The sequence below is a fragment of the Mytilus californianus genome, unplaced genomic scaffold (assembly GCF_021869535.1).
Source record: "Mytilus californianus isolate M0D057914Y unplaced genomic scaffold, xbMytCali1.0.p SCAF_4, whole genome shotgun sequence".
Lineage (NCBI taxonomy): Eukaryota > Metazoa > Mollusca > Bivalvia > Mytilida > Mytilidae > Mytilus > Mytilus californianus.
Genome location: NW_026262690.1, coordinates 94,511,787 through 94,535,218, shown reverse-complemented (window position 1 = coordinate 94,535,218; position 23,432 = coordinate 94,511,787). Strand labels below are relative to the sequence as shown.

Sequence of the window (23,432 nt, the reverse complement as noted above, 5' to 3'; positions counted from 1 at the left end):
TTATTGATGACTGAAATCCTCAGATTAAAATTGAAAGTTAAGTGTAAAAAATCTAAGCCCATTTATTAGTAAAATACGGAAAAATGAAAATAAATATTTTCAAAATTTTGCTCTGGATACAATTTTTTGGTCATAAACAATTATATTTCTATCATAATTTCATAAAATTCCTTGTAGGTTTGACAAAGTTATTGATGTCTCCCCCCCAAAAAAAAATTCAACCACAGACTGAACCTAAATGTTGACGACGCCAACACCAACTCTGACACCAACGATGGAATCCAGGATAGCTATGTTTTGCTTTCACGACATAAATATTACAGGCTTGACAAAAATGCCTCGAACAACTCCATAATATCATGTGCATAACTTCAATATGTGTGCAATTGTTCTGTAAGCTTTCAAGGGTCTTGGTTAATAGTTGGAAGGAAAAGTTGATAACATAAAATTGGTACAGCCTTTTAAAAATTTTGCAGAAAATGACAATGATCCTAGTCTGCAAAATGGACAAATTTTCCTTAACCAATTCCTTAATAGATGTTCCAGGGATCTGGGTTGCAGATTGTAGGAAAAGAAAAATTGGTGCTATCTTCTGAATTAAAGCCCGACCATCCGCCTGACATTGCCAGATTATAAGCCGGTTTTGTACTTTGTGCAACCCACCAAAAAAGGAAGGAAAATCCAGAAAGCAACTACACAAAATATATCTCTTACTTTTTATTAATAATATAATATACATGTAAATAGCACATTGTAAAAATATCAGTAAAATATCACAGAATATTCATATCTAAGATCCACTTTAACCTACAACCTAACAATACATTATTTCAACCTATGTTTAACCTGAATTGTCAAATATCATAACTGCTTTTACACTAATACACTTTTAATCAATTGAATTGTAACATTTAAATTCATCAAATGTTATTTCTTCTTTCGTTGCAATATCATAATATTCAGGATTTTTTTTATAAAATGGAAAATTGATTCATTTATTAATTATTAATATAATTAAAAACACAAATAAAATTTAACCTCTACTTTTCTGATAAAGGTATTTTACAGGTAGTAATCATTTTTTAAGTTCTAATTCTATACTAAATATTCTTACATGAAAAGTTGCATTTAGTATTCAAAATTACAAAATGTATATATACCACAATTACTGCTTGAGCTGAACCTGCTAGAACTAAAAACTCTTTTTAGATTTCAAGGCAGAATCACTTCCTTTTAAAGCCTAAATGCACTTTAACAAAAGTCATTTACTTTCAAACAATTATGTTTGTCCCCTAAGGATGTCATGTTTTTACAGATTCATCAAAATGTACACGTTCCTTTGGACCTGAGAAATAAGCCTCCTTTTCCTCTGAATTTACCGTTGATATAATTTCATCTACTAAAGGTTTGTTCGATGATAAAAATTTGTTAAGATCTTCTTCATTTGATTTGGCGATTTCCTTGCGTAAAAATTCCACTTCTCTAACAAGTAACTGTCTGTCTTTCATCAGACGACTTTGACAGGCTATAAGCTCTAAAATCTGCAAAAAAATTTGAGTTCATATAAAGATAAAAATATAAAGAGATTAGAAATTCTTATGCAATTGGTTTTGATAATTTTCATTGGACATTGACAAATATTTTAAAGGGTTAGATTCCACGTTCTATCAGTGCGTAACTAAAGAAAGCCACCATTTTGAATTCTGATTTTTTTTGGTAAGTAATTTCTCAAATAATAAACATAAAAGTCACATTTTGTGCCTCAAAATCTTCTTTTTGTCAATATTTAAACCATTCAGAAGCATACTAAAAGTATAAATATGTCTCATGTTTATGTTTGACATCGGGAGTATACCTATAACATGACATTGTTTTATATAATGGTCTGTCAAATCCAATCCCATTTGTTTTTGTAGGTTTTGAGTAGAATATTGTATTGTAAAGATATACAGTAAAACAAAATGAGTCAAAATAATGAGTAACAAGAACTTAAACATATGAAAGAATCTTGTAACTGGAATTTCTTCAAACAATATTAAGAATGTACTTAGGTAAGGTTTAGGAATTTTTGTCAGATGTTTGGACTCCTTGGTTTTTTCCTACAATATAGGGTAAAATATTTTGCCCCATAACACCCATTTTTCTTTTCATATAACACTTCAATAGCTCATAAAGGTCATTTACCAAAATTTAAGCAGGTTATAGATTTCTTTTCTTTCGATTTGAGACTCAAATAATACCAATGCAAATATAAGGTAAAAGTCAGAGTCAGCCTTTTCTAGCCATTTTAAAAGAATAAAATATCTCGGAAAGGAGTTCCATTACCAATCGATATTTTTAGCTTATTTTGTTCCTTAACTAATGCTCTTCTGACTTATAGTATCAATTTTAAATTCTAGATTTTTTTAATTTCACCTAAATACATCCTTAAAACATAAACTATGTAACAAATTGTAAATACCAAACAAATGCTAAATTATACCAACTGTGCTATAGTACAATGTATCAAAAAAGATATGGAATTGAGTTTAAATAATGTTAAAGGTTGCAACAATTATATAACACCTTTTAAAAAAATATTGACAATCAATTGTCAGTTCTTGTAAAACTACAAACCACTGTGTGTACATCTAAAATGTAATCTTTATGCATTTTTTTCTATTTAGTTATCTCCCCTTAATGAAATGATTATGAATACCATAAAAAAGACAATGAATAAATGCAAACATAGCTCCATCCATATTTTTTCAGTTTTATGAGGTCTCATTCATAGAATTTTAATGATTTTTTTCAACTTTTCTTTTATTCAAATACTGCTGTAGTGCTCACTTTTGGGTAAATCAAACAGCTGCAGGGGAGATAATTAATTCAAGTTTTCCTGAAGATTGAATAAACAATTGTTTGTCCAGATAACATTGCACATCTAATTTGAACTTATAAAGAATGTTACTATTTTTCTGTAATTTTCTCAGATTCGAAATAAGGGAACTGGGTAAATCATCAATTTTTTCTTCTTCTTGAAAATGTAAAACCTGACATCTAGTAGCATACATACCTGTTGTGACTGATTTTGACCATGGTCATCCAACATTTTTAACCTCTCTGTCATTTTCTTGTGTACTCTGTCATGTTGTTCACTCTGTTCTTCTAAAGTGGTCATATGTGTTACAGCTCGTTCTAATCGATGTCGTAACTCATCATTTTGTTTTCGTAAATTACCACACTCACTCCTGTAAAGTAAATACATTATAAAATAACTGCCTTCAAACATATGCCAAAAAAAAAAATTGTATATCAAATGTATTCTTTGCGTTAAATTCAGGTTATAATTGTTTTTAAATGCTCGATTCTACAGAGAATTATATGAGAAAAATGTTGATGATACTACCCGTAGCATCCTTTGAAATGTACAAATCTACAGAAAAATGCATTACAAATTTTTATTAGATTTAATCCTTTAGTTTTCTCTCTTGATTCATTTCACATGCTGTTATCCAAGTACCTATTACAGCTTACTATAGGGTATGGGTTTTGTCCATTGTTGAAGGCATGTACTGTAGTTGTTTACATCTGTGTCCTTAGCTCTTTGGTGGATAGTTGTCTCATTGGCAAAAATACCACTTCTATTTTTTATATATTACAAACAAACCTATTTTTCTTGACTAGTTTTTCTACTTGTGCTGCCTGTCGTTTACATTCCTCCCTCAACTTTCCAATCAGCCGATTTTGTTTCTTTAACATTACATCCATGTCATGTGTTGTTCTGGCTACAATTAAAAAAAATTAGTTACACGTCCTAAATTCATTTACTTTGGATGATAAAAGTAAAAGCAGAGCTTTTGTATTCTCTTTTTAATTGTTTTCACAGCTTGTCTAGACTTTGGGTAATTTAAAGTTTAACACTTGTCCATTGTTGCAAATCCTTTGTTGACCACTAAATGGTTTAATTGTGTCGATTGGTTAATGACACATTGATATACACACCTACATCTCCTTTTATTCAAACAATTGAATGTGGTTCTAAAGCAATAATTTCTACAACATTTTGTTTTAGATAAAATTAGGGAGAGCAATCACTATTTCTTCTGTCCTTTTCTTACATTCTTTCACTTCAACATAGTTTTCCATCTTAGTACATGTACCATATATGTTTACAAAATTTTCTATGTTATTCGACAGATATGACAATACATATAATACCATTCAAAACATGATTTTTGTCGAGCCTTCGACTTTAGTCGAAAAAGCGAGACATAGCGATCCTACATTCCGTCGGCGTCGGTGTCGGTGGCGTCCACAAATATTCACTCTGTGGTTAAAGTTTTTGAAATTTTAATAACTTTCTTAACTATCCTGGATTTCTACCAAACTTGGACAGAAGCTTGTTTATGATCATAAGATAGTATCCAGAAGTAAATTTTGTAAAAATAAAATTCCATTTTTTCCATATTTTACTTATAAATGGACTTAGTTTTTCTGCCTGGAAATATTACATTCACTCTGTGGTTAAAGTTTTTAAAATTTTAATAACTTTCTTAAACTATCCTGGGTTTGTACCAAACTTGGACAGAAGCTTGTTTATGATCATAAGATAGTATCCAGAAGTAAATTTTGTAAAAAAATAAATCCATTTTTTCCTTATCTTACTTTTAAATGGACTTAGATTTTCTGCCAGGAAACAACACATTCACTCTGTGGTTAAAGTTTTTAAAATTTTAATAACTTTCTTATACCATTTTAGATTTGTACCAAACTTGGAGAGAAGCTTGTTTATGATCAAAAGCTAGTATCTAGGAGGAAATTTTGTTAAAAAATAAATCCATTTTTTCCGTATTTTACTTTTAAATGGACTTAGATTTTCTGCCAGGAAACAACACATTCACTCTGTGGTTAAAGTTTTTAAAATTTTAATAACTTTCTTATACTATTTTGGATTTGTACCAAACTTGGACAGAAGCTTGTTTATGATCAAATGCTAGTATCTAGAAGGAAATTTTGTTTTCTTCCAGTTAACATTACATTCAGTCTGCAGTTAAAGTTTTTAAACATTTATTAGATTCATAAACTAATTAAAACTATCCTGGATTTTTACCAAACTTGGACAGAAGCTTCTTACAATCAAAAGATAGTATCAAGAGGAATATTTTTATTGATTTACTTCCTCATTTTTGTTGAGCCTGCGATTAACAGAAAAAGTAGGCGAGACACTGGGTTCCGTGGAACCCTTACGAATTTTTCTTCATGTAAACTCTGCTCAAATTAGCCTAGACTAAAGGGGTTCAAATACTGAAAGACATAAATCTTTTAAAATCACATTTTCAAAATAGAAGAATCATCATCTTTATCAGATCAAAAGAGTAACATACCATTTTTCTCCTCAACATCTTCTATAAAACTGCCCAACTGTTCTTCTCTCTGTTTGGCACGGATAGAAACAGCTTTCATATCTTCATTTCGGCCCCTTTCTATACTGTCTCTGGCTAACTTAGCCAGATGCAGCTAAATATAAATATCAGAATAATTTTAATATATGTAATAGAAAAAAGGTTATTGAAATTTAAACTCTGTTAAAGTATAATTTCTAATCATGCAAGAATAAAATTAACAGTACCGGTATTATGGAATAAAAATTTGCTAAGATATACACTAACATTTCTTTTGACTGCATATAATTATCTATTTTCTTTCATTCATTTAATTGGTAAACTTTTATTTCTATACATTACTAAAAACACCTTCATTTTAAATCAAAACATTATTTGGAATTACAAATAATAATGCCAGTTTAACTTTCAATAAAACAAAGTTTAAAGGACATGCCTAAGGTTTCTGAGATTTCATTTAAGGTGTAGAATACTGTCCAAAATTATGAATTTAGTTAAAACCTACGGACATTTAGCTCCTTTTTTCTTTTAATTTATTTTTGACACAAGAAAATTATAATGTGTAAAGTGTTCAAACTAAGATGATTCCTATAGATAGTTACAAGTAGTGAGCTCAACAGTTCTTCGGTGAGGGTTTTCTAGCGTCCTCTAGATAAAAAACAGCGCTAAAGATCCTATTCCTTTGAAAAGATAAATGGGTTCTTTTCCAGTACTTCATAAGATTGTTGTCTCATGTTTGTTTGTCCCATATCGTTCTTTTCCGATCAACAATCGTTATTAAAAACACTGTACAGTACACAAAAAGTGATTCTGTAATAAATCACTCTAAAAATTTTATAAAAATGCTAAAATTTTATGTCACTGAATTATTGACACGTTTTCAACAATTTATATTCCCATTATTTTTCTACAGAAAAGCACATAAATAAAGCATTCACAAAATCATTTGGTATACCGGTACAGTATCTTCTCATGTAAAATTTGAATTAAGCTGTTGTATCAGAATCTAATTAATCTATTTACCTCTCTTTCTAATGCCTGTGTATTTGAAGTTAGATGAATACATTCTTCTTTACTGTTTACTAAATCTCTTTCTGCTTTTTTCAACCTTCTCCTTAAATCTTCAATTTCCATTGACATTCTGCTCTTTTCCTAAAAGTACATATATGCAAACTTATATGTCACAAATAATTATAGATTCCACAACAGACAAAGCAATGAAATTGTGTAAATGTGGTAACTTCTATTCAACCTCGTTTAGGTCATTATTAGTAAAACACAGTAGTTTCAAAATGATCTTGGGGGTCATTACGGAAGAATCCTGTAATAAAGGAATTATTTTTGGAAAAAAAAGATTATGGCAGGTAGGTCTATGATAATACAATGATAACACATTTCACTTTCTCAAATACAATCAACCGGTGTCACTTTTTAAATATAGTGTTTTGTTACTTTTGAAATATATATAAAATTCTGTATTTTTCATCATTATACATATTGTGCCCCATATTACTTATTTTTACCATATTTCTTTATTTATTTCCTTATGCAATGCATGTATAAATTTGATTAATAAATTATGTTGCAATAAAAGAAAACTTTATCATGTACATGTATTGGTGTATTTATATCATAACCATTTAGAAACTGATGAATTATTAAGACAATTTTATAAATGAATGTCATTGTTTTGTCATTAGTTGTATGTTAAATGAATCGATTGAATTGATATTAAATTATTGAAAATAAAACCACTTGATTTATTTAATAATATCTTTATAAATAAAAATGAAACTACAAAATGATAAATATACAGAAAAGACAGATAAACTATATACCTATAAAGTTGGAACAAACTATACAATTGTATCGGCGTTTTGCATTTGCGCCGATTTTTTCTTTCATTTGCGCTGATTTTTTTACAGGTAAATTACAGGTAAATTACAGGTGAATGTTATTTTTTATTTATCATTATAGACCTCTTCCGTTCGCCAGTTGTACAAATGTTATGATTTGTCAATCATAACATGTATATAACTTTTGTCCTCTGCTCACCACGGGGAGGTGGAAGTAGGATTTTGAGCAGGATAAGTCAATTTAAAAGCACTGTGTTCACATACTTTAAAATCAAGAAGTAAAAACCTAGTAAGATAAAAGCACTGTGTTTTTACTCTGTTTACACTAAAATGACGAATTAAAAATCTATTTACAACATTAAAATCCATAAAAACGGAATACATTAAAATCATAAATCTGTTCTTGCCGAGTATTTATAGGCAACACATCTAATATATTCCTTTCTTGTGATTTCGTCTCTATATTTGTCGAAATTGTCAATAACGAAGTCCATCTTTTCTTTCTCTGGCTAACGTACTGATGCGGGCATTTCTAGAGTTCGCATTTTAACATACGTAACGGCCTGGATTTTCTTAACTTAAACATATTAAGTGAACAACGTTTATAACCAGATTTTACCAATATACATTCAAGGTTTAGAATATAGCAAAGTGCTCTCGACCAATGAAATTGTAGGATTTGATGTCTCTTAATTGTGAAGAATGAGTGTAATTCATGTTCTTAGTAAGGGATTATCCTATTGTTTAGGCCTATTTACAGTTCAAAACAAAAGAGTTTCTATAAATGAGTAACAACTGCCCCCGAAGCACATTTATCAGATTGAAAGGATTTATCACCAGTGATTGAAACTGACTGGTGCAGTAAAATTGGTAACTTTAATGTTATTATGAAATATTTATAACTTCAAATTACTAAAAAAATAAACAATATTAAAGCAATGCATTAAAAGAAAAAAAAAAAAAGTTTTAAAATAAAAAAAAAACTAAATCTTTAGATTTCCAAAACTCTGGACCAGCGGTTGTGAAGAATCATTATAGTTATTTCCAATATTCTGATAAAATAAAACAACAAAAACAAGAATTTAATTTAAGTTTTGAATATATTTAAACTTTTAAAGGCATTTTATTTTGACAATCCCCTATCATAGTGAAATAGTATTTGATTCAAAAAGCCGGACCAAAATATTGGATGTGAAATGAAAGTAGTTATAACTCAAATGTATTTATTGATTTAAACTGTCAATAAAAAAAAGGATAATTCCTTACTAAAATATTACATAATTTACATTCATACTCACAATCAGGAAACATATACAATTCCTACCTTTTCTTTGTACTGTTGTGTCACCTAATGTCTATAACGCATTTTTTTTTAATATTTCCCAAATTATAAGAAAGTCCTTACATCACTAAAACTAATCCATAAATGAAATGCCGAAAAAGGAAGTCATGCATCAATTAGAAACATTGCACTGACAATGAAGCTAATTCTTGAATAGTCAACCAATCAAGAGATTATTTGAGCCTTGAGCACTTTACAATATTCTAAGTTTGTAAGAGAATGATAATCCCTTACTTCATGATAAGTACTCGCTAACGCTCGTACTTAATCATGAAGAAAGGGATTATCATTCTCTTACCATATACATAGTACATGTACAAATATTTACTCACCTGTGTTAAACTGTAAATGCAATTAGGAGCAAATATAAAATCGGCGCAAATGAAAAAATGAAATCGGCGCAAATGAAAGAATGAAAATTTTAAAAATCGGCGCAAATGTCATACGCCCAATTGTATGCTTATTAACCCTTTTGTCTTTTTTGTTTTCTTTACTAATAGATAATTGGTATAATTAAATGTGGGTAAACCAATCAACCAGGCCTCAGCTATTCAGAAGCAAAATATCAACATTATCTTTATTTCATTTAAAGGTCAATAATCCTGACATTGGCATTACATGTAACGAAGGATTTTAAAGATAGTGGCCATTTCAACGTTAAGGTTAAATAATTTATAAAGGGTTCCATAAACCTCCTATTAGCTCCTGTAATTGCTGCTGTCAGTGTAAAAGTAAAAAGCTAATTGCCAAAAAACAAAGTCCGATCATTTGTAAATTACAAATAAAAAAAAAACCCATTTAGAAGCTATTTCTTGATCATGAAGAAACTTGTGTTAAAATTTTTAACATTCCATGAAGATTTTTCTTAGTTATTTATGTCTTGCTAAAATAAAAATTTAACTCAGACTGTATGTATATATTAACTGCAAAAAAAAAAAGCTACGCCCATTTAAAAGTAAAATTCTAAAAAATGAAAAAATATGTTTTCATAATTTTGCTTCAGATGTTATCTCTAACATTAAATAAGTTATTCATCTCTAAAAAACTTTAATCACATACTAAACCTAAAATGGTGACAATACTGAAAATGGAATGAAAAATCTTTAGGTCTTGTTTTGCCACTTTTGTTGCAGGCAAGACAAAAAGTCTTATCATATGTCATATTCCAGGCATATGCCTCAACTTTCTCACAGGTCACTTAAGCAAATGAAATAATTCTAACAGATATCCACCTAAAACATTCAACCACTTTTCTGTTTTGACCCCTCAACCTGCTGTAAAGGTATGGTTAGATGATATTACCTATCGGTATATATGAGGGTCTGGATGGGGTTTACAGAATAGAGAATAATGGACAAAAACGTGCAGAATAAAAAGCCAAAAAAAATAAAGAATAGTGAAAAATGAACCAAAAGAATAAAGAATGGAGAATAATCAGGTGCTAAAATACAAAGAATAGAGAATGGGCCAAAAATACAAAGAATAGAGAAACATGTGCAAAATTTTAAAGAATACAGAAATCTAGGGCCCCCATCCACACCCTCATATATTAATATTTTCTGCAAATGATGTGTTGTTGATCACAACTATGGTAACTATTTGACATAATCATGTGACTACTGGTAGTGTGTGAAAAATTAGATCAGATCTATAGAAATGAACAGTCTCAGAAGCATTGTATTTCAGTCATTCAGCCTTAAATTAGACCATAAGACATATATTAAAATATGATTTTTTTTTGTTAAAATGAACTCCGTTTGTATTACTAGTTTCAAGACTCCTGATTGCACTAGGCTACTAGTCTTTTGTTTAATTATAAATGTTTTGTTACTAACCTGTTTTGTCTCTACTGCAAGTTCATCAAATGCCTTCTTTGTTTTGCTAAGTTCTAGTACAGCATGACTCTTTTGGATACTAGCATGAGTTGATTCTTGTCTGAATGTGTCATGAGCCTTGGAATTTAAAGAAATACAAATCATTCATACTTATATATATATATATCCTTTTTGCTTGTAAAAGGCTATTAAGAAAGTCACTTGAGAAATTTCTTTACTTTTTCAATATGGATTGAATTTCACTTAGTCAATGTTATCTTTCTTTTAAGAGACATATCATAGACAAAAATATCATGTTACATGTGTACATTTGAGTTTTTGTTTCAGCAATAAAAGATGACATCAAATGCGCAAGCTTCTATTTCAAATCATTCACATAAAACAAAATGAAATAAATGGAAAATGTGTCCATGGGACACAGATGATGCCCCCGCTTGCACATCATATAAATTTATAATAGGACAAAACTGAAGAACGTTAAAAGTCAAGCTACCCAAATTTGTACTTGATCTGAGTTTTGTGGTAATAAGTATTGTGTATAAGTTTCATAACATTTGGTTGAGGCAAACTTAAGTAAGCATGGTTTGAGAATGAAAACGAAAAATTCAGCAATTTTTCCATTTGTAAAGGGGCATAACTCTAGAACGGTTAAAGTGACCCCACCAAAATTCGAAATTGATCTGTGTTTTGAGGTAATAAGCATTGTGTACAAGTTTCATAACATTTGGTTGAGGCAAACTAAAGTTAGAGAACGGAAACGAAAAATTCAGCAATTTTTCCATTTGTAAAGGGGCATAACTCTAGAAAGGTTAAAGTGACACCACCAAAATTCAATCTGTGTTTTGTGGTAATAAGCATTGTGTATAAGTTTCATAACAAATGTTTGAGGCAAACTAAAGTTAGAGAACAGAAACCAACTTTGGGATGTACGGACAGACATACGTACAGACGGACAAGGGTAAAACTTAATGCCCCCTCCACTACGGCAGGGGCATAAAAAAACCAAAATACTACAACAATTTAAAACTAAATTGTTGTCAAATCGTAACTGCAACATTTTTTTTCCATAGATAAATTGAGCGCATTTATTTTTATGATACTAATTAAAATAAAACCTGTTACAATTTCATTTCAAATGTTTAAGAATTTCGATTCTAAAAATTAGCACTGAAGAAACTTTTTTCTAAATTCATCAAGAAACCATCATTTATTCCTTTAAATTTTTTATCAACTCTGTGTGTGAGGTAAATGATAAGTAACTTCTAGGCGAGAGGCATGGATTTTTGTATCACAATCTTTATTTTCAGAATATCAATAACTTACAATAGACGATTCTTTGTCAAATCTTTTAAGTTGTAACTTTGTTTCATCTAATTCTCCAATCAATGCCACTTTGTCTCGAGATAACTTCTCTAACTCTGCGGACCATGCTGCATTCTTTTCTAAAGTCTCCCTCAGCTGTAAAATAACAAAACTTTACAACTTCCTTATACTGCAATTTAATTTCGTTCAAGACCTTTTTTTTGATAAGGGTAAAAGCTGTCAAAAGGTGTTTTGAGGCTGTTATTTGGGAGAAAATTATCATTATATCATGTGTATTTCAATAAAATATGCTGTACCTCTGCTCTTAATTTCATCATAGCTTTATTCAAACTTTTTCATGGAAATTTCAGGATTTTAAGTCATTTCTTTAGATTATTATTTTGCCCTTTTCGAATTAAATTCATAAGGATTTTTAGGATATCAATTTACATCTAAAAATTGAAAACACAGCATATTATTACTTTAATATTCTCTTTTCTTGATTGCTCTATTTTTTCTATGCTAAATAATAAAATTAAAACCAATCACAACTTGTTACTTTAAAAAAATAAATAAATTCAACATTACTTAAATTATTTCATAAATAAATAATCAATACCTTAGCATTCAGTTCGTCTACCAGAAGTTTATTTTCTCTACGGACAGATTCTCTTTCTTCATGCAGTCTAGCCTGAGTATCAAGAATACTTCTGTCAAATCTCTCCTTCATATTATTTAATTCTTCAGCTAATTGCTCCTTCTGTACTAATGCCTGAAATATAATATAACTCAAATATCACATCAACATTGCTTACAATGAAATCATACACACACTCACTAGTTTTCTTGCATCTAGTCAGTTCCATTTGAATAAAATCAAAACTGATTAGTGTTCAATTTTCAAATTAATTTTCTTATAGGTTCAGGGTAAACATTTTATTTAGCCGTTTGTGATTTTGCGCAGCTCTGCTGGTTTGCTGTCTCATCGAAGTATACACTACATCTTTTTTTTAATAAATAATTACTTGTCTCCAAACATCTGGGAAGGTATCATAGATAATAAAATATCTGCAAACAAACATAATTAATGTTAATGAAATATTATGATTTCCCAGTAAAATAAAAACTGGTAATTTCACTCCTCTGATGTCATTTAACAATGGGTGTTGATGAGACAATGTTGATGACCTTGCATCAAAACAAATATTCAAAATGCATAGAAAAAGATATAGTTTCTTTCATTTTCTATATTATTTCCGTTAAAAAAGTCCATGGTCAATGTAATAAAAAAATAACTAATCCAAGAATTCAAGTATTGATAAATATTCTCCTGCTGACCGAGCAACACAGATAATTAAATCATGCACTACATGCATTTGTGAATAAATGTGTTGTTTTTGTCACTTGTTAAAATATTATTCTATTTTTTTAATTCTTGGACGATTTATTCTATAAGTATCATAAGTAATGTGACATTACTTGTGTTTGTTCAAGTTGAGCTTGTTCTACCAGTTCAATGCCTTTCTTCATTTGCCCATAAGCTTCATCCTCTCTATGGCTCATCTCATGTACACGAGTTTTTAAACTGGTAACCTGATCCATTAATTCATCTCGCTCCCTGTATAATATCCAAAATAAAACACATGATATATCTTGGTAGTTTAGAATAAATATAGAATATTCTGCCATGTCTCAATGTAATAACCTTCATTCAATGTTGATACTTAATTTTGAAACCACCACTATGAAATGAATTTAGTACGTATAGTTGTCTGCAAACTAAAATCTATTGTGTTTTAAAGGGGCATTAGCTACGAGATATAAAAAAATATTAAAATATGATTTTTTTTTGTACAATCATTAATGAAAGTGAAATAGTGAAATAATGATTCGCTTTTAGCAGCCAGTTTGGTTCAATTTTGTCAAAATAAGATAAGAAACATCGCTGATGAATTATTAACTTGCAAGAGAATAATTTGACCTCATTGAATCCGTATTTATGTGATCTTCAATTTAACCCCTTAGCTAGAGATGGGGTTTACGCATGAATTAGGCGTGTTTAGTTATTAAAAGAAAAAGAATGTCAACATTGAAAGTGAAACAAGGGTAAACCATTTGATTGGCTGATTCGATCCACAAAAATTCATTCTTATACAGGTAAAAATGATGATTAACATATATTTTTAACTTATAACAGAAAAATCCAATTGCACGAGTTTACTATCTATGTATATCTATATTTATGTTTATATTGGTTTAAATGACAGTCTACAGTCTTCGGAGGTCACCTCAATGGTTAATTAGATGGCGTCTAGACTAAAATACACACGAAATGCTGATACATATTATCGAACCCATGTATTGTAAATTGTTTATTTTAGACTTTTTATAGTTTAGATATATGTTTTAGTATGTTATAAATCAAATATGAAAATTTGAGTCAAATCTGTGAACATGAATTTGACAGCTAATGCTCCTTTAAGTATCTGATACAGAAAAACTTTTACTTCTACAAATTTAGTAAATTTTCTTTTTGCATTCTAAACTTGTTTAACTAATCTTTTTTATAAATACTTTTTATCCTTGCATATTTAACCATTGCACCAAAATATATATTAAAACTTATAAAACTATACATAACAAAATTTATCAATTTACATGATTTCAATATTTCTGCTCATATAATATGTGTCTTCAAAACATTTGGTTTGAGTTTTTTACTCATCACGGAAAAAATTTCAAAGATTAAAATCAGCAATAAAAGGTCTTTTCACATGCTGGTCTTGCTAAATACATTGTGTGGGTGTTGCTATCTCATGTGACTTTATTCTATTTTCTTAACATAATGATTGGTTAAGTTCAATAAAAGACAAATGCTAAGAGCATGCTGAACTTGTTTTTGTCCTGAATATGCTTGAAATATTTGCCATTGGAGGTTAAACACCCAACAATAAATCAATCATTGATAAAATTATATATTCACCCAGTTTTTATTGGGATTAAAAGTAGATGATTCTTTGTCATTATATTCACTCCAAATTTTAGTAGGTTGTAAGTTTTCTGTGTAGTGTTTTTAATGTTGTTTTCTGTAATTGTGATTTTTTCATCATTTTGTTAAAATCGAAAAATGCAGACGCAGAAAGCAACTCATGTGAATATCCAGGCAACTAGAATTCCCTTTTGATGGTCAGAAAAGGGAAGTGATGGACAGGAAAGGGACTTCCTAGCCCATGTCGCCCGGTAGGGTGAGCCCTGGTGAATTTTAATTGTCCCCTAGGTATCTTCTCCAATATTCAAAGTAAAATAACTACCTTGTTAACGAGTTTATAGTATGTACATGGAAAGAGTTGTGTCCATCAGCATATGGTAAGAATCCATTATCTCTCGTTGGTATGGAGTCATGAACACGGAGTTGTGATTTGTAATCTTCTATCATCTGTTCATATTTCTGTATTTCTGATCTATAAGAAAAATAATGAGTTTGATAGTACTCACACATTTCAGCTATTATGTTTTGTTAAATACCAAAGGTATTGGCATTCTTTCATAAAATGATTGAAAAATCTGAAATCTTGCTTAATTTTTGAGAATCTTATTTTTTATTTTAAATGTTTATCTACGCTTAATAATATTATTACATAACAAATTTGGAACAACTCAAAATATTCATGGACAGTTTAAAAGTGGTTTGCTTTCTTAATACATTTTCATACACAGGTATTCTAAGGTTTCATAAATCAAAATGTTTCAATTTAAAACTGGGTTTCTATTTGTAGCACAATACATCACAATTCCTTCTGACCAAATAAATGTTTCTTTTAGTTTTAACCTATAAGGAATGCACTGTTGTTTTCTATTAAAATAATTTTTAGCACTAATTCATTAAAGATGATAACTGAACAATCAGTTGTAATGATGTCTGACCTTACGTAAAATCAAGAGGAAAGGAACATTCAAGCAACAAATACACACCCTTATAGTTAACCGCTCTTTGGGAGGAAAATAAAAAATTTATGAACCAAAGATGTACTCCATTGCTGTTTAGACTAGAGAGCTTTGTCATATCTATGATTGGTTAAAATTTAAACTACTGTAGATTCATTATTATTAGTGGGAAACCAATTTTTGTGAATTTGGTGAGGAAAGGGTAAACGCCAAATTCAAATGTTCAACAAAATACAAATTTGCTATAGATTTGTATGCAGATTTTGTCAAAACCACGAAATTGAATATCCACAAAACTATAATTTTTCTTCAATCCACAAAATTTGATACACACGAAAATAAATGAATCCACAGTATACACCTTAAGAGTTTATCACTCTTTTGGAGGAAAATAAAAAATTTAAGAACAAAAGACGTACTCATAATCTATTGCTATTCAGACTAGCGAGCTTTGTTTATAAACAATAGATTGGTTAAATCATGAACTATTCTATAGTAGTAAACAATAACCAGAAACCACACCTTGAATGTTCTAACTGTGCTTCCAATCTGTTACATTTAGCTGCATGTAGAGAATTTAATCTTTCCTACAACATACAAACATACTGGAACTTGAATAAAAGTTTTCTTTTATTTGTAAAATCATTGAGCCTTGCCTACAGGTAAAAAGGAACACAAATATATACGTTGGATCTCTGTATTTGTTAAATTTCAAATCAACTATCATCATTTTCATAATATAAGTTTATTTTGTCCAATAATTAAACTGACTAAAATTTAAATGTAAACTGTAATTAGCATTGTTGGTTCAAGAGACATTTGTATAAATTCAATTATCATATTAATCCAATAAAAATAAAACTTTATAAATCTTTTGTATTTGAATAATTTCTAAAGTCATCAACAAAAAATTAAAAAAAAGCTATAAATCATGTCAATGGTGATGCAATGACGTTATAGTTGATTTAACAGTCCACAAGCAGCAGTATTGACCAAGTGCTAACTAGAACTGTGAATGATCCCACAAAGGATACCAATAAATTTGATTATCTCCCCTTACACATGTTCGACTGAGATAATATTCCTTTATGCATATTCTCAGGCAGGGTTCTCCAACTTAGTAAAGTTTCATCAATTCAGTTCTTAAGAGAGGCTTTAACCACACATTGAAGTAAGTTTGCTCATCTCCCCTTAACATTTATGATCTGGATGATATTCCTTACTGAACATCCTCAGGTAGTGGTAGCATCTACAACCGTGTGTAACTGTTTAAGAGAAATTGTAATTACCATGCAAATGGACAGATGGACTGAGGGAAGGACCATGTGATTCCTATATACCCCAAACTGTGTTGGGGTATAATAAATAAAAATTTGTAAGGGTTCCGCGGAACCCAGTGTCTCGCCTACTTTTTCTGTTAATCGCAGGCTCAACAAAAATGAGGAAGTAAATCAATAAAAATATTCCTCTTGATAATATCTTTTGATTGTAAGAAGCTTCTGTCCAAGTTTGGTAAAAATCCAGGATAGTTTATGAATCTAATAAATGTTTAAAAACTTTAACTGCAGACTGAATGTAATGTTAACTGGAAGAAAACAAAATTTCCTTCTAGATACTAGCATTTGATCATAAACAAGCTTCTGTCCAAGTTTGGTACAAATCCAAAATAGTATAAGAAAGTTATTAAAATTTTTAAAACTTTAACCACAGAGTGAATGTGTTGTTTCCTGGCAGAAAATCTAAGTCCATTTAAAAGTAAAATACGGAAAAAATGGATTTATTTTTTTACAAAATTTCCTTCTAGATACTAGCTTTTGTTCATAAACAAGCTTCTGTCCAAGTTTGGTACAAATCCAAAATAGTATAAGAAAGTTATTAAAATTTTAAAAACTTAAACCACAGAGTGAATGTGTTGTTTCCTGGCAGAAAATCTAAGTCCATTTAAAAGTAAAATACGGAAAAAATGGATTTTTTTTTACAAAATTTACTTCTGGATACTATCTTATGATCATAAACAAGCTTCTGTCCAAGTTTGGTAGAAATCCAGGATAGTTTAAGAAAGTTATTAAAATTTCAAAAACTTTAACCACAGAGTAAATATTTGTGGACGCCGCCGACGACGCCGACGGAATGTAGGATCGCTATGTCTCGCTTTTTCGACTAAAGTCGAAGGCTCGACAAAAACAACATTTTGTAAATTTCTTGTGTCTGAATTATAAATTAGAATCTCAGTAAAAATTTAGGTTATGAATGACAAACATCTGAAAGCACACAAAATGATATTTATTCTTTTATCATATCTTACCATCTCAACTTGTATGTTTTTTAATTCTCTCTGCTGAAAGATTCTTCCTCCTGTTTCTTCCATGAACAAATCATCCAACTATAAAATTAAAAGAAATTTAGTTGAAATCAGAACTTTTTCTAAATGACTTTTGGATTTTTTTTTTATGCGTGATTGAGTTGCTGGCTCAAGGGCATATACCTCCATCTCTTTTAATTCATACTTTCAAGCCAATTGCAGACCTGCATTTGGACTCAAGATTTTTTTATTATCTGTTTATTTTAGTTGGTTTGGTATTTTCACCTATTATTTGTTATATATTCATGATTCCTTGATTTAAAGTTATTTCTTTAAACCAACCTAGCACAAGTGTAAGCTTAGTATGAAATTCTTTACAATGGTTTTTTAGACTACAAATTCATTTGTAACAGAAAAGAAGAATTACAGTGTATTAATTTATGACACAAAATCCCTTCAACAAATCAATATTTTTGTGCAATGTAATCCATAAAATAGGTTGTTTGAACATTTATGTAACCTGTTATTCATTATAATGCACAATTGACATATGTTATGTAAAACTAACAAAAATTTATTCCCTCCATTTTGTGTTATACCTTGTTTATTTCTTTCTCGTCTCCCATGATTTCTTGTAAAACACTTGACTTCAGTTCTTCATGAAGACGTTTATTTTCTTCAATCAGCTCACTCAATCTAGCTCTCATTGCAAACAGCTCATCCTGAATAAAACAAATTTTTAACAGTATAGTACAAACTCAAAAAGACTTTTTCTATATTTCTTTTGTTTCTTTTTTTAGTGTCATTGAGTTTGATATTGATTTTTTTCATAAAGATCTGTTTGCAATAAATATTTCCATATTATCAACATTATTGATATTTTTTTACTTTTATAACAAATTTGATGCTTTGGTTCTCTCATAAATACTTGGTAGCTGATGAGACCTCAGATAGACAGGACAACCATTGTATTCCTTATTGTCGGTGGTAAAGGGTTATTTGCATGTAACATGTATGCATTTTTTATTTCGTCTGTTTTCATGCTTGAACCTCTTATTCACTGTGCTTCATGCAAATTGGTAAGAAAGCAAAGTGTTGACAATTTTTTTTATTTTTCCTTCAACATGTACAGAATTTCTGGATGCATGTTTAGGCTATATGTTTATCAAATCCAAATCTTTTTTTTTTAAATCCCTTTATCCAGAATGGAACTGTGTAAAATATATTTAAGCATGAATATGATAATAAATGTTACATACTCATAATGCTATACAAATTTTCAATGTGAGTTTATATTTCTACAAACCATATCCCATAAAAACTTGTGCAATAATATAAACATTGAAAAAATTTTAATTTACAATACAGAATTGTTCTAAAACTGATTTTTAAATTTCTCAGTCAAAAGTATGCTGTCAGTTTTTGCATTTGATGCTAAACAGAAATTTTGCATAGATTGTCTCCAAAATTTAGATCCTGAATGAAGATTATCAAGGTTATTCTATAATCATAGTGTTGCACACAGTTATTTGTATCATATTTTATCATTACAATTCGTAGTTTTACCTTGCAGTATCTATTTTCGGCTTCTAGTTGGTACATATAATCTGTTTGTGTCTGCACAATAACAGCCAACTCTTCTGGTGATGGCAAGCCTGACCTCTGACCTGGACTGCCTGATGGTGGCAACCTCTATAAATTATAATGAACATCTTTTTTCTTACATAGAAAAAGTTATCAAATTCAATTATTGTACTTGTATGAAAATATCAGCTTCTAGATTTCAGACATTTTTTATACAAAGTTTACATAAAATTAAAATGTAGTGATTGAAATAGAAGTCATATTAAATTGGGCTACTGTTCCACTTATATTCATGGATGGCAGATCTTTAATAGTCTATATAAAATAAAATGACTAATTTTCTTGACTTGGTTTGAAAAGTTAGAAGTCAGTCGATTCTTGTGCAATTAAAACAGATTTTAATCTGCATTCAAAATGCAAGTTTGACAGTTACCTGTAGACCTATTATACATGGAATATAATTATGTAGTTGTGTTTACATAATTTGTTTTTGAACAAATGACTTGCCTTTTCACAATATTTCAGTACCAAACAAAAAATTAACAATGCTTAAAATGAAGTTTATAAAAATAAGGAGATGTGGTATGATTGCCAATGAGACAACTATCCACCAAAATTCAAATGAAGAGGATGTAAGCAATTATAGGCAACTGTACGGCCTTCAACAATGAGAAAAAAATGAAACTGTACAGTCTGCTATTAAAGGCCCTGACATGAAAAATATGAAACTATTCAATTGAGAAAACTAATGGCCTAATTTATAACGAAACAATTTACGAAAAACAAATATGACAGACATGAACCAACCACAACCACTAAACTACAGGCTCCTGACTTGGGTTAAACCTGTTTGTGAGCACTGAACTCTCCCCTACCTGGGACAGTGGTGTTACAGCACAACATAAGAACAAAATTTAAACATCAGTTGAAAATGGCTTAACTCATCAGATCGATACAAAGCAGAAAAACATCTAACAAAAACACAGACCAGACGTACTTGTACCAACATACCTGTGGTTCATGACCCAAGATTTGGTTGAGTTGACTAGCTGCATCTTTATACTTTGTGGGGCGATTATTTTCTTCATACCATTTCAAAGTCCGAGGATGTAACACAGATTCTAGCTGGTGTTTAGCTTGAGATTGCAGAGTTGTATGTGGTGAAGTTCCTTGTAAAATATCCTCTAGTTCGTGCAGACTTGCATTTGCTCTGTCTAAAAACATATATATATATATTTATATGTGTGTGTAGTTCACTCATGTACAAACTGTTTTTTCTTTTCTTTGTATGTATATTTAACTATTTTTTGTTTTGTTTGATGTTGTCTTATTAATGTCTTAATATATCTAAGAATTGAATGCTTCTTTCTGTAAATTTATTAGGGTGTAAAAGCATTGACCGAAGTACATTTTGTATGAAGCGCAGAACTTCATTCTAAAAATGTGCACACGGTCAACGTTTTTACAACCCTATAAAATTACTAAAAGAAGCATTCAATACTTATAATTACATTTTTTTGCTAGGATCATGAAAACACGATTTCTATCAAGTTTTTCTTTTATTTACCTGTGCACTTTATTGTGGAAGCTTGTGTCATCATGAATGTTACATTTCATTTTGAAATGAAGGTTAATTTCAGAATGACGCGAGATTGCTGTTAGCCAATCAAAATAACATATTATAATGAAACATACATGTAATGTAATTATTGTATTATGGTTTTTGTGAGCCCATTTAATGGAAATAAAACATCTTCTTCTTCTACTATATACAATAACATGTATTTGTATGACACTTGTACCTCTCTAGCAGCATCACTGTAAGCTGGGAAATCTTTGAAAAGGGTCTATTTTCTTTAATTTCATGACTATGAAAAACTTTGAAAAATATCCAGATCGGCTTCTGTAAATTTGATCTTTGAGTAAATCAGAATAAGGGACAACAAAAGGAGAATAAGATAAAAAAAAAATGATAGGTTTAGTCAGACATTTCACGAAATTCAAATTTAAACTCTGCAGAAATAAATTAATTTACAAATTACAATACTGCTTTTGATTCCAGGGATCTTGGTATATGTAAGTTAAAAAAAAACCTCTGATAATTTTCTGAATTTACAGTAGAAAGGAGGATTGAAATTGACATTGTGTGGACAGTTGTAATATGGGAAATATGTTGCTGCCACAGGAATCTTTCAAGATTTCCATTCATTCGTCTTATTTATCTTTTGGTTTGACTGTTTATCAGTATAAATCTTCTTACTCTTATATTTTTGCATTTTGTAGTGTAAGTTATTTGACAATTGTGAGCGTTGAAAATGACTCTGCTATTTCTAACTGTGCCATCTTCAATCATGATCCCTTGATGACCGACTATTCTTTTAGAAAAATGTTTGATTTTACAAATTTGTGTTATTTCATTTTAAAAGACTAACCTAAAATTAAATAAACTGTTGACACAGTGATATGTCTCAACTATCGGCATAAGATTCAGAAAAAGACAATCTGATGGACAGCATCATTACTTATCAATTTAGTAATTTGACCATGATCTAGTGGGCAGGGCCTCAAAATAGTCGTCAAACTGATATGTACTGATAGTAATATTAATGCAACTTCATACAAAATATTATTGATCTATCACAAGTAGATCCTATCAAACTGACTTAAGCAGAAAGCTTAACAATTGTTGATGCCGTCACTGGAAAAGCAATCCCTATGTCTCACTTCCGCGACTTACAGAGACAAAAAAAATCATTTCAACTCCTGCAACTTTTTACTCAAATAAGGTGTTAATTGTTGCTAATGTGAGGAGTTGTTCTCCATATGGTCAGTTGTGTCCAACCAGTTAAAATATTATGAATTGTCTAATAAAAAAAAATTTATGAAATTAAAATGTTTGAATGCACGTGTACTAAAGAAATAATGGCAAATCTATTATAGCTGTTATTGTTGTTCATCAAAATGAGTGTTTCAGAATGGTCATCAATGAACTCATTAAGGTGCTACATTCGGGTGATTTCAGCATAAAAACATATTTATGTTATCAAATTAATACATATAATGTCATGAAATCTGGGAACAGTATACATGTAAGTACCAAGTATTTGACCGGGATGAAATTGAACTGAAAAAATGTGTTTACGAGTGGGTTGCCTATGATATTTTGCATAAAGAGTAGAAGTGTCAACGTATATTAGTACCGCCTAACAGAAGTTCCACTGGAAACTTTGTTATAAACAATGTCATAATATCTGTTCCTGTTGGAAAAAATATTCTATACCATTTATTCCGTTAGGAACATTTACTGTAATATTTATTCCAGTGGAAATAATATTCCAGAATATTGTTTCCATTTGGAACTTATATTATGAAGGAACTTCTATTCCGTGACACAAATTCTTATGACAAGAGAGATTCAACTCTTTCCTACTATATATATATCTTTGTTATGACTTTAATGAAACATGTTCATACATGTCAGATTTTTAAAAAAAGGTTATAAATTTGCAAATTGTTGTGGATATCTGCATGAATGCTGTTTATTTATGTTAAGCACTATGATAATGAAATGCCCCCAGAAATAAGGACAGCACAGTATTGTTATTACTGAATTTTTTATTTTTGTTTCCATGAGAGGTAAACACCTTGCAGTAGTGGTCAACCTAAATTTACTGAATTGCAGACAATATTTTAAAGACTCAAGCATAGAACTTTTAAATTTGCACCTCTCACTGATCTATGATAATTTTCTACGGCATTTTCATCTGTATATGCATACATTTTCACAAATGTAACATGAGTGTGGTTTTCGTTTGTTTTCTTTTTACCGGAAGTTGTCGGCCTGAAATAAATAATCCAATCAACGACCTCGTTACATTTGGT

General features: G+C 29.9%; 1 protein-coding gene across 1 annotated transcript; it reads right to left on the bottom strand.

Moving 5' to 3' along the window:
- Nucleotides 1-702: 702 nt before the first annotated feature.
- Nucleotides 703-23,409, bottom strand: LOC127698862 (serologically defined colon cancer antigen 8 homolog). Its single transcript, XM_052202562.1, has 16 exons — nt 23,276-23,409; nt 20,562-20,764; nt 19,533-19,658; nt 18,566-18,688; nt 17,970-18,047; nt 16,187-16,251; nt 15,031-15,180; nt 13,199-13,337; nt 12,339-12,491; nt 11,741-11,875; nt 10,418-10,534; nt 6,408-6,536; nt 5,367-5,499; nt 3,650-3,767; nt 3,056-3,230; nt 703-1,541 (listed from the first exon to the last, which is right to left on the bottom strand). The coding sequence occupies exons 1-16, from the start codon at nt 23,328-23,330 to the stop codon at nt 1,302-1,304; spliced, it is 2,139 nt and encodes a 712-aa protein (XP_052058522.1). The 5' UTR covers nt 23,331-23,409; the 3' UTR covers nt 703-1,301.
- Between the last annotated feature and the right edge of the window lie 23 nt (nt 23,410-23,432).

Coding starts and splice junctions, on each gene's coding strand:
- LOC127698862 (XM_052202562.1), bottom strand. CDS start 23,330: ATGTATGCATATACAGATGAAAATGCCGTAGAAAATTATCATAGATCA. Junction 15,181..16,186: donor GCACAGTTAGAACATTCAAG/GTGTGGTTTCTG, acceptor TTTTTCTTATAG/ATCAGAAATACAGAAATATG. Junction 13,338..15,030: donor ACTATAAACTCGTTAACAAG/GTAGTTATTTTA, acceptor GATATTATACAG/GGAGCGAGATGAATTAATGG.